Source organism: Mastomys coucha, unplaced genomic scaffold, assembly GCF_008632895.1.
Source record: "Mastomys coucha isolate ucsf_1 unplaced genomic scaffold, UCSF_Mcou_1 pScaffold1, whole genome shotgun sequence".
In the NCBI taxonomy this organism is placed as follows: Eukaryota; Metazoa; Chordata; class Mammalia; order Rodentia; family Muridae; genus Mastomys; species Mastomys coucha.
Window position 1 is genome coordinate 20,407,634 of NW_022196891.1, and position 14,669 is coordinate 20,422,302.

Here is a 14,669-nt window from a genome sequence, read left to right on the forward strand (position 1 = left end):
CTGAGTCTGGAGGTCAGAGTACTCCCTGTAGACTATCTCTCCCCTGGCAGAAACTGAGCACAGGGGTCTGCAGAACAGTCCCAGCCCCTGGGTGAAGATGGAGGCAGGAAGGAACCTGCGCCATGTGCTCTGCTGCTTTTGAGGCCTGTGACCATAGTTTTTCTGCATGTTGGTTAAACAAACAGGCTGAATTCAGGGTAGGAAAGCAATCCAAGTCTTAAGTGACCTCACTGTGTATTGTTAACTAAGCTGTGGGACCATGAAAGTTTACAGTCTTTTATAATGTAAGAAATATTTTCATAAAAATATATAATCATACCATCTAAAACAGTGTCTAATTGCTCTTAGTACTTAGTGAAGAAATGCAGTAAGATGGAAAGTTCATCCAGGTGTCTGTTTTTGAAGGGCTATGTCAGTTTGAAAGGTTCAAGTTATGAATCACACAAATATGAACCTGTAGACAAGACCCGCATATAAAAAGAAACACCAGGTTACTTGGCATGATGCATGTTGAATTCTAAATCACTCCTTTGCACTTTAGTAAAAGCTAAAAAGAAAAAAAAAGTCTGTAAATCTACTAAGTCATGACATTATGGCTTTGTGTTATCTACAGAAATTATACAATTGTAATTGCAAGCTGGGATATATTAGAAATTTACCTTTATAATATTACCTTTGCTTTTCTGATACTATTTCCATTTAACATTTTCCTCCCTGTAAGAATAGCTTTCTTATTAAAAGAAGGAGAAGAAAGGAGAAGAAGAAGAAGAAGAAGAAGAGGAAGAAGAAGAAGAAGAAGGAGGAGGAGGAGGAGGAGGAGGAGGAGGAGGAGGAGGAGGAAAACGAGGTTAGCACATTCTGCACCAATATTATGTGTGTGTAAGGTTTTGAATTTGATGTTCTATGTAACATAACACAGCAGCATGTAACTAAACTGATTTTCTAAACCAGTACATATTTGAATGCAGGCTCTTTCCTTCTAGACTGTACTTAAAAGTGAGAATATGATACAGACATTGTGTTTTCTTCTTTTTCTTATTGTTAGATTGGGCATAACTGACTTATTATTTTGTGTGCATGGGTACACATGTACATCTGTCAACTCAACTATATGTACACATTTAGAGACCAGAGACAGACATGAGATGTCTTTTCAATTGTTCTTCACTTTAGTCTTTGGGAGAGAGTTGCTCATTCAACCTGACAATCACCATTATGGCTAAACAGGATGGTAAAATAGTCCACAGAAACTGCCTGTATGTACATTATAGTACCGGGGTTATAATGCTTGTTCTAACATCTAGCTTTTTTGTACATTCTAGGGATGTAAAGTCAGGTTCTGATGCATGTACAAAAAGCACTATGCCCAGGAAGCCATCTCCCCAGTGATGGTCTTTTTATATTGTTGTGTGTGCTCTCTCTATATATGATGTGTGTGTAGGTATGTGTGTGTGATACTCATATATCATGGTACATGTACGGTGATCAGAGCCAACTCAGTTCTTGGTTCTCATCTGTCCATAAAAAAATAAATTAATAATTTGATAATAATGACAACAAAGACAACAATAATAACAATATGAAAACAGTGCAATACATCTGTAAGTAAACAGAAATTGTACAGCACTGGCAAATTTGAGAATTTAACAACAGCAAAGACAGGCAGACAGGCTGTAGCCCTGTTTAGTGGTTAAAGTGTTTACAGTGCAATTAAGACAACTGAATTCAGATATTTAGAACTCATGTAAATGCCAGGTGAGAATCATAAATGTTTCCCTTCCCACTTGGAAGGCAGAGAGAATATATTCCCCAGTAGAAGCTGGACAGCAGGAAAAGCTGGATTGTCAAGCTCTAAGGTTAACCTAGAAATCCTGTATCAGTTGAATAAGTAGAGAATGACGGGGTAGAATAAAGATGCCCTTCTCTGATTCTGTACGTGTTCACTCCCACACAGATATGTCCGCATAGTACATATACAAAAGTATGCGAAGCTTACATACAGTGTGTGCTTACAATTTTCATATTGTATGATTGATTATGTAGTTTAACTATAGACACACATGCACACTTGCATACATGTACACACACACACACACTAACACACACTCATCATCACCACAACCACCCCAGCCATCAGAATGTGAGTCATAGAACAAAAGATGAAGATTGAAATTGGAAGAGAGACTATCATCCAAATCATTAGGATTTGCAACTGCTAAATTCTGAATCATAGAAAATATATGTATTGACCTTGTCTTTATAAAGTTATATCATTATTGGTGAGGAAAAAGGAGGGGAAGCTGTTGTTATAGATACTTCCTCAGTGTCTGGGAAAGAGAAACAAATTTGTAATCCATAGGTTTGAGCGCATTGATTTTCAGTTAATGAAGGATGTCCCTAAGTCTATTCTAACAGATGCAATTTCTCTAGACATTTATTGAATGGGGCAGGGATTTACACCTATCTGAATAATTTAGAAAAAGTAAAATAATGTAAATGTATATACCACAACAATAAAATAATCAAAATCATTCTAGCTAAATCGTCATTTTCCAGAGCAAAGAAAAAAATGTAGAAAATACTTTTAAAAATACTATTCTTTAATTTTAACTTAAACATATTAGCACATTTGATAAGAGAGTTCTTTATGGCATTGTCATGAATATATGTGGTTATACTTTGTTCATATTTATCCTTCTATTCCACAGTCTGCCCCTGACCCTTATTTCCACTCTTTAACTTTTCTTCAAACTGTTGGTGAGAATGCAAACTTGGTGAAGCTGCTATGGAAATCACCATGAGGTTCCTTAAAACACCAAAAATAAAATAAAAAAAATTATAGATTGCAGCTTTACCATCCCTGGGTATGTACCTGAAACACTCTACATCAACATGTGACAAAGAAATCTGCATACATGTTTATCATCACTATACTATTCAAAATTGCAAAGAAATATAACGAGTCTATAAATCCATCCATGGATAGGCATATAAAGAAAATATGGAATTTTATACTTATAATGAAATTTCATATGGCTATGAGATATAGGTAAGAAGAATGAAGTTATAATATTTGCAGCAAAAGAGATGGAATGAGAGATTATGCTAAGTGAAAGAAGCCAGATTCATAATATAAAATAGCCATGTTTTATTTCATATGCACAAATAGAAGTGTGTGTGTGTGTGTGTGTGTGTGTGTGTGTGTAGGACAACATGAAAACAGAAAGAAGACCATAAGAAGAGATGACCTCTTAATGTAAAGGAATAGATTTATCACTTTATTGATATATCATCTGTAATTATTATGAATCAGACAATTATCATATATTACTATCATCCTCCTATTATATAATTTGTGTTTCACTCAATATATTTATAATCTACAAATCATGTATTTATATGTCTATATTTGTCAACTTTTATCTACTATCATATATCTATTATTTATCTATTATGTATCATCTGTTTTATTCTTCTCGTCTATCTAATCCAATACAGTTAATTTTAAACTCATAGAATAATTCTGCAATATGGATTGATGTTATACAGTTCAAAGTGGACGAATTCAACCATCACCTCTATATCTATTCAGCAGAACAAATTTATTAAATTATCTTCTTCCATAAACATTACAAGAAAAATATATTTAAAACCTTTTTAAGTGGAGTTGAATAGTTGAATGTGATTGTCCCCTTTATTTGGAGGCCTCTCAGCTAAAACCCTACCTTGTGCTATCACATTTCTAGTTATAAAAAATAATTCAAAGAAAAAGACTAAAAGTCTGGAAAATGATATAAAGTCAGAGTGATATACAATTTTATATTATATGATTTAGCAGAGAAAATAGGTGCTTATATTTTATCAGGGGCATTTATCTTTCAGTAAAATTACGGCAGGTAAAATAAAAATTTAAGTTATGGTTTTCAATTTCTAAATTCTGTTTTTTTTCCCCATCTTCAAGTGAATTTCTCTACGTTTCCTTTTTACAAAACTTTTACTCATTAAAAAGGGGAGATCAGAATAAAGCAGAACTTGTTTATTTTGTGGAATATGTTCTCTCCAGTGACAGAATGAATCACACCTGTTTTATGTATCCTGAAATACATGGTCTACCTCAAAAGCCTGGGATGTTGCTTCAGATTTTCAGAACATGCCTTGTGAGGAACTTGATGAGAAACTTGACCACTAAGCTAGCATGTATAGTGGTTACTATCCATTGTTGCTGTGGCAAGATGGCGAACAAAGGTAACTTAAAGAAGAGATCATTTATTTGTGTTTACCTCGTGTCAGGGAGTCATGGCTGGAATAGCACTGGGAAGCTGCTCACATTCTATAGTGGGAAAGCAGAAGAGTAATGCTGGGGCTCAGCTCATTTTCTTTTTTATGTTTAGTCTTGCCCCAAAGGCACAAATAGCTATTGTCTACATTATGGGTATTTTTTTGTACCTCTGTTAATTTGATCAAAGTACTCCCTGAAAGTTGTACCCAGATGTATATCTGCTGTGATTATCCGTGCTTTCAGGGGTTGGTAAGATGGATCCATCTGCTGAGCAATTTCTACATAAACCTGACAGGCTGAGTATGATGCCCACAAAATCATGTAAAGATAATAGAAGAGAACCAACTCAGGAAGGTTGACATTTCCATGTCCACACCCGTATTAATACATGTACCCATGTGTACACTGCATACACACACAATAATAATAAATAAAGGTACAAAATGAAATCGTTTGGTTGCATATTAGCTATTGTCATTCATAAGATTCAAGGATGTTCATCACAATATGAATAAATAGTATACTTTGTGTTAGCTGTGGATGGTTAAACAAAGAAGTACAAGTCAAGCACTTAGTACAACATCAGGTACATGGCAAGCTACAATAAATGCTATGTGCTACAAAAGAGTTTCTTCTGACCTTTGCAAAGTTAAACACATTTTCATACAAAGGAAATTTCATTATGTTATTGTTGAACAATATAAGAAAATTAGAAAGAAGTAAAATACAATAATAGAACAAATACAAAATTGTAACTGCTGTTATCCTATTTATGTTCATTATGCATCAGAAATGTGTCTATCTAACATGCAGCAATGGGACCTGGAAAAATGGCCCATCTGTTCAGAGCTCTTGTTGTCCTTTCAGAGAAGCCCAGTTTGGTTCCTGGCACCCATATTGGGTGGCTCTTAACCACCTGTAACTCCACATCCAGTATATCTGATGTCCTCTACTGACCTCTGTGGGTAAACGCATACAGAGACACATAACACAGGCACGTAAAAATATAAATAAAACTTTAAAAGTAACAAGTAGTTTAGTGGAGGGAAACTGCTAAGCTGTCATTTTCTCTTTGGCAGGCTAATGGTGCTAAGCCACATGACATTCTTGTGTGTTCATCTGTGATGTTTCTAGAAAAGTAAACGAGCAAAGACATTCCAAGATTCCTATGAACATAACACAATCTCCTTTTCTAATTCAACAAAACAAAATAAAAAAAATTTGCATCTTGTTTGATTGTTGATGTTGATGCGTGGGTCATGCCAATCTCAAAATCTATAAAAGATTATTTTCCCCTCATAAAAGCATAATGGGAGAGCTTAATTGCTGCTTTGACATCTGAAGACACGGGTCACACGCTTTAATGACACATGTTAAATTATAGCTGCCAAGAAGTTGTTTGTGGCATAATCTAACATGATGTGCTAAATAACTCTAAGCAGGCACTATTGTGATAGCAAACAATAGTCACGATGATCAACCCACTTTGGAATTTTGCATAATATGCACAATAATAGCATCTGCCATAAGCCCAATCAAGTTCATTATGTCATTAAAGGCTATGTACATATTGACACCTTTCTCTTCTTTCCAAAAAGAGAAGATTAATAACTTTTGAATATTTGGATGTCTTCATTTTAAGGAACTGTTTTCAGTTAGAGACATGGCTTAGTGGCTAAGAGCACTGACTGCTCTTCCAAAGGTCCTGAGTTCAATTCCTAGCAATCACATGGTGGCTCACAACCATCTGTAAGGGGATCCATTGTCCTCTTCTGGTATGTCTGAAGACAGCTATAGTGTGTTCATATACATAAAATAAATAACTAAATCTTTTTTTAAAAAAAAAGGAACTGTTTTATTTTAATTAAATGATTTTTCTTAAGTTTAATATAATTCTATTATGAAAGTTACTCATTTTTTTTTTTACTGACTCTTCCCCTATTTCATTCTCCTCCCACTTCCGTAGAACCTACTTTCATATCCACTGTTTGTGTGTGATCATTGAATTTAATTTGTTTCTGGGTCAAGCCTGGGTAGGCTATTTACTAGAGTGAGGGTAACTAACCATTTAATGGTTAACACCATTAAAGAAAGTAGCCCCTCTCCTTGAATACTTATTACTTGCCAATAATCCCTAAAGGAGAGTAGGAACTTATGGGCCCACTCAAGTCATGATGAAATGTTGAGGGGCCCAGTTTTATACAAGTTCTTCTTGTGAGGGCTCATGGTATTTGCTTTTTCACAGCAAATAGACATAGAAAGCATTCTTTGTGTCAGTATAACAGTGAGGCTAGGTGTTGGATTATATACATAAATATAATGATAGAGAACACTAAAATGCATCAATGTCACATTAAGGAATGAAATCACGATGTCCTCTTCAATTGCATTGACTAAGAATGAGTCTGCATTGAATTCTGCATTTCTGTCATCATTTCTCCATTTCCCAGTAGTTTGTGGTTACTATCCCATCTGTGGCCTGTCTGTAGCATGGACCTGACCTGTCTGTGTTATCTCTATTTAACAAAGAACTGTGCTTAACATTTACTGAACAGTGCAGAAAACATGGCACAGGACAAGAATGATGAATTCTCTATAGAATTCTTTAACAGTTACAAGGAAAAAAAGTCACCCAGCTGATTCAGAATAGGATAGATATGTTATTATTCTATATCTAGAAGGCTGGCAACACTGTTGACCATTTTCGGCAAATAATTATCATGACACACGCACATGCCTGTGTGTGTGCATGCACACACACACACACACACAGTTCTGGTTCAGAAGCATGGAAAAGAACATAAGAAAAGTAAACCTATTCACTTAGGTTAGGTTGTAAAAGCTGACTCCACAGGAGATCCAAAGCAAGTAAGGTTGGTTATGTTGGTATCTTAAAGGCAGGTTAAAGTTACACAGGCTGAATACACAGTAGGACAGAAAAAAAAAAAAAGAAAGAAAAAATGGTCTTAGATGACATTTGCTATGAGGTGTGGTCCAAATTCAGTCTTTGTAGGGAAGTCAAGATATATTATCATAAATATATATCAGTACAATCCTGGAGCACAGGTGTTTGTCATTCTGATACCCAGGCCAATCTATTTACATTGGCTTGCATTTATTTTCTCCAGAAAGCTTTCAGATCCTATGGCTTGCTAATTATTTTACAAACACACACACACACACACACACACACACACACACACACACACACACTGAATATGAACATACACACAGACACAAAGACACACATACACACACATATAATGTCCTTTAATAATTGTCCATAATCATACAATGTACTTCAATTCATGGCCCACTCCTCCTAGATCAAACTCACTACTCCGGGTTCCTAAATTTATGTCCTCTTTTTAACTTTATTTTATACCCGAGCAGTCCAGTTTATCCTGTTCATAAACTTGGGGGGCTAGGACCATTCACTGGAGCACAGTTTAACTATTAGGGCCCATACCCATAAATAAAACTTGCTTTCCTTACACAGAGGCCATCAACTGTTAATAGCTCCTCAATTAGGAGGAGCCATCAGGAGCCCCTCCTCAATTTTTGCTGGAATGTTGACTGCATTGATCTTGTGCAGTCAGTGTGTGAACAAGTAAAGCTGCTGTGAATTCATGTGTACATGAGTCCTGTCTTGCCTAAAAGACATCGTTTTGTTCTGGTCCTCAACTTCTGGCCTTTATAACTATGCCATCCCCTTTTCAACATTGGCTCTTAGGGACTGAGAGTTAGGGATGTGATGTAGAAGTCCCATCATTTGTAGTTGGCTTGGCCACTGGCATTTATTCTTCATACTTTGGTTAGTTATGAGTTGCTGCATTAAACTCAAAGCATATTTTCTAGTGAAACCTGAGAGTTGCACTAATTCTATGAGTATAGATATAAGGACTTAGTGTGCAGTTTATACCATGTTCATTTTGCCAAATAATTCTGGTAGGTTCACTCCTGGGGCCTGTGAGGTTGCCAGCTATGGGTTTTGAGCCAGGTTTACAATACCAGGCATGTGTTTCCTCTTTTAGAGTAGGCCTTAAACAGAGCACCATGAGAAGGGAGACCTATGTGAGGAGAAAGATAGAAGAGTATGAGAGAAGGGGAGGGAGAGAAGTGACTAACACTGAGGAGATTTAAAATGTCCTATTAAAACTTAACTATTTCATAATATTCATAAATAAGAATTTCTACAAAACACTGTGACACACACACACATACACACACACACACACAAGAAAATAAACAAAAATAAAAAAGAAATAGGAAAAAACTATGTACCCCTGTTTTACAAGCATGCCAATATTGGTACCCATATTTTTTTAAATGTTTTTCAGAATGTAGTAATTCTCATCCTACATTTAAAAACTCTGTAATGGTGCATGCACACAAGTAATTTCATATGAAGGGAGGGGGGAGTTGTATATGTTTGTGTTTGTATGAACATTTATGTAGTTACCAGAGGACAATCTCCAATGTTCTTTTGAGGAACAACTTCCATGTCCTTGTCCTTTGGGGACAGGGTCTCTCATTGACCTGAAGCTCAGCAATTTAGTCAAACAGAATGACCCTAGAGCCTTAGGGACGCCCCTTCTCTACCTTCCCAGATTTTGGCCATCAAACTCATGTTCTTGCTTACAAAGAAAGTACTTTAACAAATGACTTACCTTTCCATTCTCTGCTATACATTTGGTGTAAATCTGGGACTAAAAATAAAATTTGTTTACATTAGGCTAGTTTATATACCTTTAAGCATGAAGGTATTTGTAATATTGCTGTACACTGAAACATGAAGGCCTTTGTACCATGTTTGTAGAGTATAATCCTTGACCTTACATTCATTGCCTTCAATGATTCCCAAGGCCCAATATCAATGTCTTCCCAAACTTTTTCTTCTTCTCCTTCTCTTTCCCCTTCTCCTCCTTCTTCTTCAACATCTCTCTCTCTCTCTCTCTCTCTCTCTCTCTCTCTCTCTCTCTCTCTCTCTCTCTCTCTCTCTTCTCTCCTCTCCTCTCCTCTTGCTCTCCTCCTTTCTTCTTCTTTTGGGTTTTTGTTTGTTCATTTGTTTTAAGACAGGGTCTGTCTATGTAGGACAACCTTGGCTATCTTGAAATTCCCTCATACTGCAACTCTTCAGCTGGCCTCACACTCACAGAAACCCACCTTTCTCTACCTTCCAATTGCTAAGATCAAAGGTATGCAAACCTATTATATTTTAAACTTAGTACAAGCTAAAACATATGTATATTTGGATAATATAGCTACATATTTAACTTTTCAATTAAATATGGAGAAAGGATTTTTCTTTTCAGATATGTTACTTATTAAAGGGGATACATGATTGGTTAACTTAGTCTTCAAAAACAATTAAGCCTTCTCTTCACAAGGCATGGAAGATTCCAACAAGCTGGCAACTCCGGCACCTGTCTGAAATTACTTCTGTAATAAAATCTGCAATCAAGCCAAAATTACAATGAACATGTGTTCGTCTAGATATAGGCTTGCGTTCCTCAGCTCTTACCTACAGGCTCGGAGGCTATTTTGAGAAAAGCAGCTTCTGAATAATTTCTCAGACTAGATAATCTCTTGTATGCTTTCACTCATGAAAACTTAAATATAACATTTTTCACAGTGAAAATAACACAAAGAGGATGTGTAAAAACTAGTTTTGTATGTTAGTAGACGGGTCACCATTATTTACAGCTGCTGTTATTCTTACTATGTTGTGTGATATTCATTTTTTATAATTGCAAAAGCGAAAGGATCAGTTCATATCCCAGAAAACCCCATGTTTGTCTTTGAGTCTTTCTGTCTCTCTCTCTTGACTCTTTCCTTGACACCTCTCTCTCTCTCTCTCCCCCCCTCTCTCATCTCTATCTGTTATCACTGTCATCTCTCTGTGTCACTATCTCTGTCTCTGTATCTGTGTCTCTATCTCTCTTTCTGTGTAAATCTCTATCTCTGTCCTCTGTCTCTCTTTTTCTTTCTGTCTCTGCCCCTCCCCGACTCTGCCATCTCCTTTTGTTATCTCTCTCTTCATCTCTCCTTTTCCAAGGGGAACACACTTGAAAAATTATAAATTAAAACAATAACTTGATTTCATTTGGGTGGTTAATGTCATATACAATTCAGTATTTGGACTGCAAGTGGGAGAATTTCTAGACTTATGTGTTAGTGTAACAGGAAAAGAAGATTCTATAATTAAAATTTAAAACAGCAGGAGGGCCAGTCAGTACCAAAATATCTATAATATGGTGTAATCTTCACAATTACCTACCAAATGATTTTAATGTGTATGTTGTATTGTGGATATATGCATACACATTCATGTTTACATGTATGTGACCACACATATATGCATAAATGTGTAGATGCTGTAGACTGGCATCAGATGCCTTCTTCCATCTGCCACCTTATCAGGGAGGTAGGAGCTTTCAATTGAGCCCAGAGCTTACCTTCTCCCCATCCAGTAAGCTCATCTATCCTATTCCTGCAACCTTCTTTTACTCATATTAGAACCAGCTTCTTTTGGCTTCCAATATAGATTGAAAACCAACAGTTATCCAGGAATCCTCCAGGCCTTCAACACCAGATTGGGTCTGGGCAACTACCCTATTGGACCTTTCCAGTATCATACAGCTGTTTTGACTCCTGAATCATACTGTGTAAGCCATTCTAATAATTTCCATTATAATGCATATATGTATTACAATCACTAAGTTAGAAAAATAAAAAAAAAAACCTGAATGAGCCACAGAGGGAAAGGTAGTAGAATCAGATTGAATGGATGACTTCAAGAGAAGCACAGAGATTGTGGAACCAGGCTTCTTTTCCTGCATCTGGGGGATAGGCATATATTCAAGACAGCAAAAGCAAATGGTTCATTTTTTTGTAATTATGCTCAAATTCTTATGTTTAAGTGAAACACCATCTGAACAGAAGCTCCTCTTCCTGGAGCAGAGCTGCTTGGCACACTGCAGTCACTTATTAGTGCCATCACATTGCTCAATTACACCAAACCACAGATGCACAAATGAGTCTGTGAGGGGGAGGCTCCACAGAGCAAGGCGGGTGAGCCAGCTCTTTCCAGGAAATGGGGTTTTCTCTCTTATTTCTTCAATTACCTTTCTCTCTTCTTCCCTCCCTCATTGACCCCCTTCCTTCCTTTCTCAGTCTCTCCAGAGGATAAATAAAAACTAGCACGTATTTATTTTTGGTAGTTTACATATTTTGGAAGTCAATATTTTCATAAAGATGGAATATTTCACCAAGTCCCCTATTGAAGTGATTGATAACTGTCATTTGTGTAATTAGTCACTATAATTACATGAGTAAATGGCTCCGAAATGGAGCTCCTCTTAATCACATTTTGTTTAATGGGAAATAAGTTCACTGTCTTTCCAGGGCTTAGATAATGGTGAAGTTCGTAGCAGTGGAACTGATGTGTTTAAATGTAACATGCTTAGCAACAGATCACAACTTTGTTAAGGTAAGCTCTGGACTCAATTGAAAGGTCCTGCCTCACTAACAAGGAGGAACATGGAAGACATCTAATGTCAGTCTATGGACTTAAGGACCTAAATCTATTCCAGAAAATGAATACATTTGCATAACACTAAGCACACTTGGGTATCTTGTCTTTGCAGAAGATACTCAGGTGGGCTACAGGAGTGTACTGGTTTTGTGCTTTTCTGAAAGATCACCTGGGGAGCCTGTTACTTCTGCCTCACTTATTAGCCCCTACTAAAGCATAGTGTAACTCCTAGGAATTAAAGTAGTGCCCATGGGTGAACTCAGTCCATGAAAATTCCCACATTAAATTATGTAAAGAACCCTGTCTAAAAATTATCATTGGCGAAATACTCATTGAAATAGTCTATGTTTGTAAAAATATTGACTTCCGAACATGTAAACTACCAAAAATAAATAGTTGATAGTTTTTATTTATGCACTAGAGAGACTGAGAAAGCAAGGAAGAGAGCCAAAGGGAAGGGAAAAAAAAGAGAAAGGTAATTAAAGAAATAGGTAAAAAAAACTTTCTGGACAGAGATGATTCATGCAACATGCTCTATGGAGTCTCCCCTTTACTGCTTTCCCATCAGTCTGAGGTGACAAGACACCAGAAACAGTAATGGAAGAGGAGGCAAAGGGAAAACATCTCCATATTCTGATCTCTGTCTCTGTCTCTGTCTCTGTCTCTGTCTCTCTCTCTCTCTCTCTCTCTCTCTTTCTCTCTCTATCTATCTATCTCTCTCTCGTGACAGGATCTCTACTCCTCACAGATCCTCTATGTCCTTATATCAGGATATCATACACATAAGCACAGTTCCACACAGCATACTCTCACCTTCAGCCCACAATGAAAGCCAAAAGGAACTATTACTCCAGTCACTGCACTTCCAAGGACCACAGAACTGACTCACTCAACACTGAGGACAATTTTGTTACCCACATTCAACGTGACCCTGTCTCACAAGTGTTTGTTCCTTTGGGGTCTTATGTATCTTGGACTGGCATCAGCCTATATAGCTACAAATAACTATGTACTTCTGACTTTTGCTCATTTACCTTCAGCTGCAAGGATTATGGTTCTGTACCGCCTCTCCTCATTTACATAGTGCTGGGTGTTGGATCCAGGGTCTCACACATGATAGTTGAGCACCTTTCTAACTGAACTACAGTTGCAGGCCCCATTTGCCCTTTCCTTTTGAGAATGCCATATAAATGACATTTATAAAAATGCTTATGCATAATAGATAGAATTTTGGGTTTGGCTTCTTGCACTTAGCTTTATGAATCCCCATCATTTTGAATATTTTCATACATTGGGCATTTACTCTTTTCTCGATGGAATTTTGTTTTATTACATATTTGTTCAGCATTATCTACACGAAGGATATATGGATTCATTCCTAGTTTGGAGTAATTCCTAATAAAATTACTATAAACTGTGGAGTGCAAAAATTAATCACATGACATAGACATTTGTTAAACCAAAAAATATATCTTTAAATAGTAATGGATACCACGAATCTCCTTAGCATCCTTGTTTAATGTATTATAGGTTCCAACTTCACCTTAATTGCCCACAAAATGTTGAAGCTACAAATATCACCATGTCATAAGGCAAACAATCTAATTGTGCTTTTAAAAAAATCCAGTTTATATTAGTCTGCCCAAAGAAACCACATACAACTACCTTTGTAAGGCATCATGAACATATCGACCATAGCACCATTCAAAGAGAGGAACTGAAATGGATTACCTGGTGTTAACAGGATGACCGACATGGTGATGAGCGAGCATACTACCAAGATCACCAGCAGGGCAATGGCAATTCCCTTCCAGTTTCTTTGTGGAGGGCTATTACTTCCTAGTTCCTGCAGAGACAGAGAAGGAGTTTTGTAATTACACATCCTCCAGGAGAAATCCGTTCTTAAAGGAAAGATTCAGCACAGGCATGATCACAGTTTGAAGGCTGATTAGAATCAGTTTTCTCTTCAGCAACTTCTTTAATTATTCAGAGGTGCATGGATTATAAGAGGATGGATATATTTTAGGGTGTACAATCTATTTTCTTTACTAGAAAAGAATTATGTATACATAATTTTATACACGCTGTCTTGGTGTAAACGAAGCTCCATGGCACTAACTGTGGGTAAAGAACTTTGCAAAGATGCTTTGGAACAGCAATGTCGACCTGCATTTCCAATCACTACAATGGAAGATACCACAAAGAACTAAATATACTCTTATCCTTGAAGAACTGTCAGCTGCTGCTCAAAATATATGAGGAAAAGATTGGAAACAAGAACATGATACACAAAACCCTTTACCATCAAACTGCACATTTTTTTCAACAAAGCAGGTTTACTTCAAATAGTTTTTCTACCATTCATTAAGAACAACCAGTCTAGTAGCTAAATTAAATGAGTTTTTCTATATCAATGATTGAAAATATTCTCACTGGGCAGTGTGCGGATATTGGTAGTGAGGTAAGGTTGATGGGAAGGGGCAAAGCTGAACCCCTCTCATAATGCCCAAAGTGAGCAGCTCACTTTTCAAATAACCTATGTTCCACCCTGCTACCTGGAAATGAACAAGCTTCATTCTGCAAAGTCTGGAATACAGAAGTTGAAATTAACCCCAGCTTTTCATTGAAGTAATTTTATATGACATGGAACTGGAGAGGTGGCTCAGGGTTTAAGAGCTCAGGGTACTTAATGCTCTTGTAAATGATCCCAGTTCTTTTCCCAGCACCTACTTAGGCAGTTTGCAACCACCCCTGACTCCAGTTCCAGAAGCTCCAATGCTCTCTTCTGGACTCTGAGGTTACCTGCACTAACATGCACACATTCACATAAACTTATCTCTCTCTCTCTCTCCC

The 14,669-nt window shown here is 36.8% G+C and overlaps 1 protein-coding gene across 2 annotated transcripts in view; it reads right to left on the bottom strand.

Annotated features, from left to right (window-relative positions):
• Dpp10 (dipeptidyl peptidase like 10) overlaps window positions 1–14,669 on the bottom strand; it is a 716,117-nt gene that overhangs the window by 537,722 nt on the left and 163,726 nt on the right. For both annotated transcript variants that reach the window (XM_031380842.1, XM_031380845.1), the window contains exon 2: window positions 13,548–13,662. In XM_031380842.1, coding sequence (XP_031236702.1) covers window positions 13,548–13,662 — 115 coding nt within the window. The remainder of the gene's footprint in view (window positions 1–13,547; window positions 13,663–14,669) is intronic.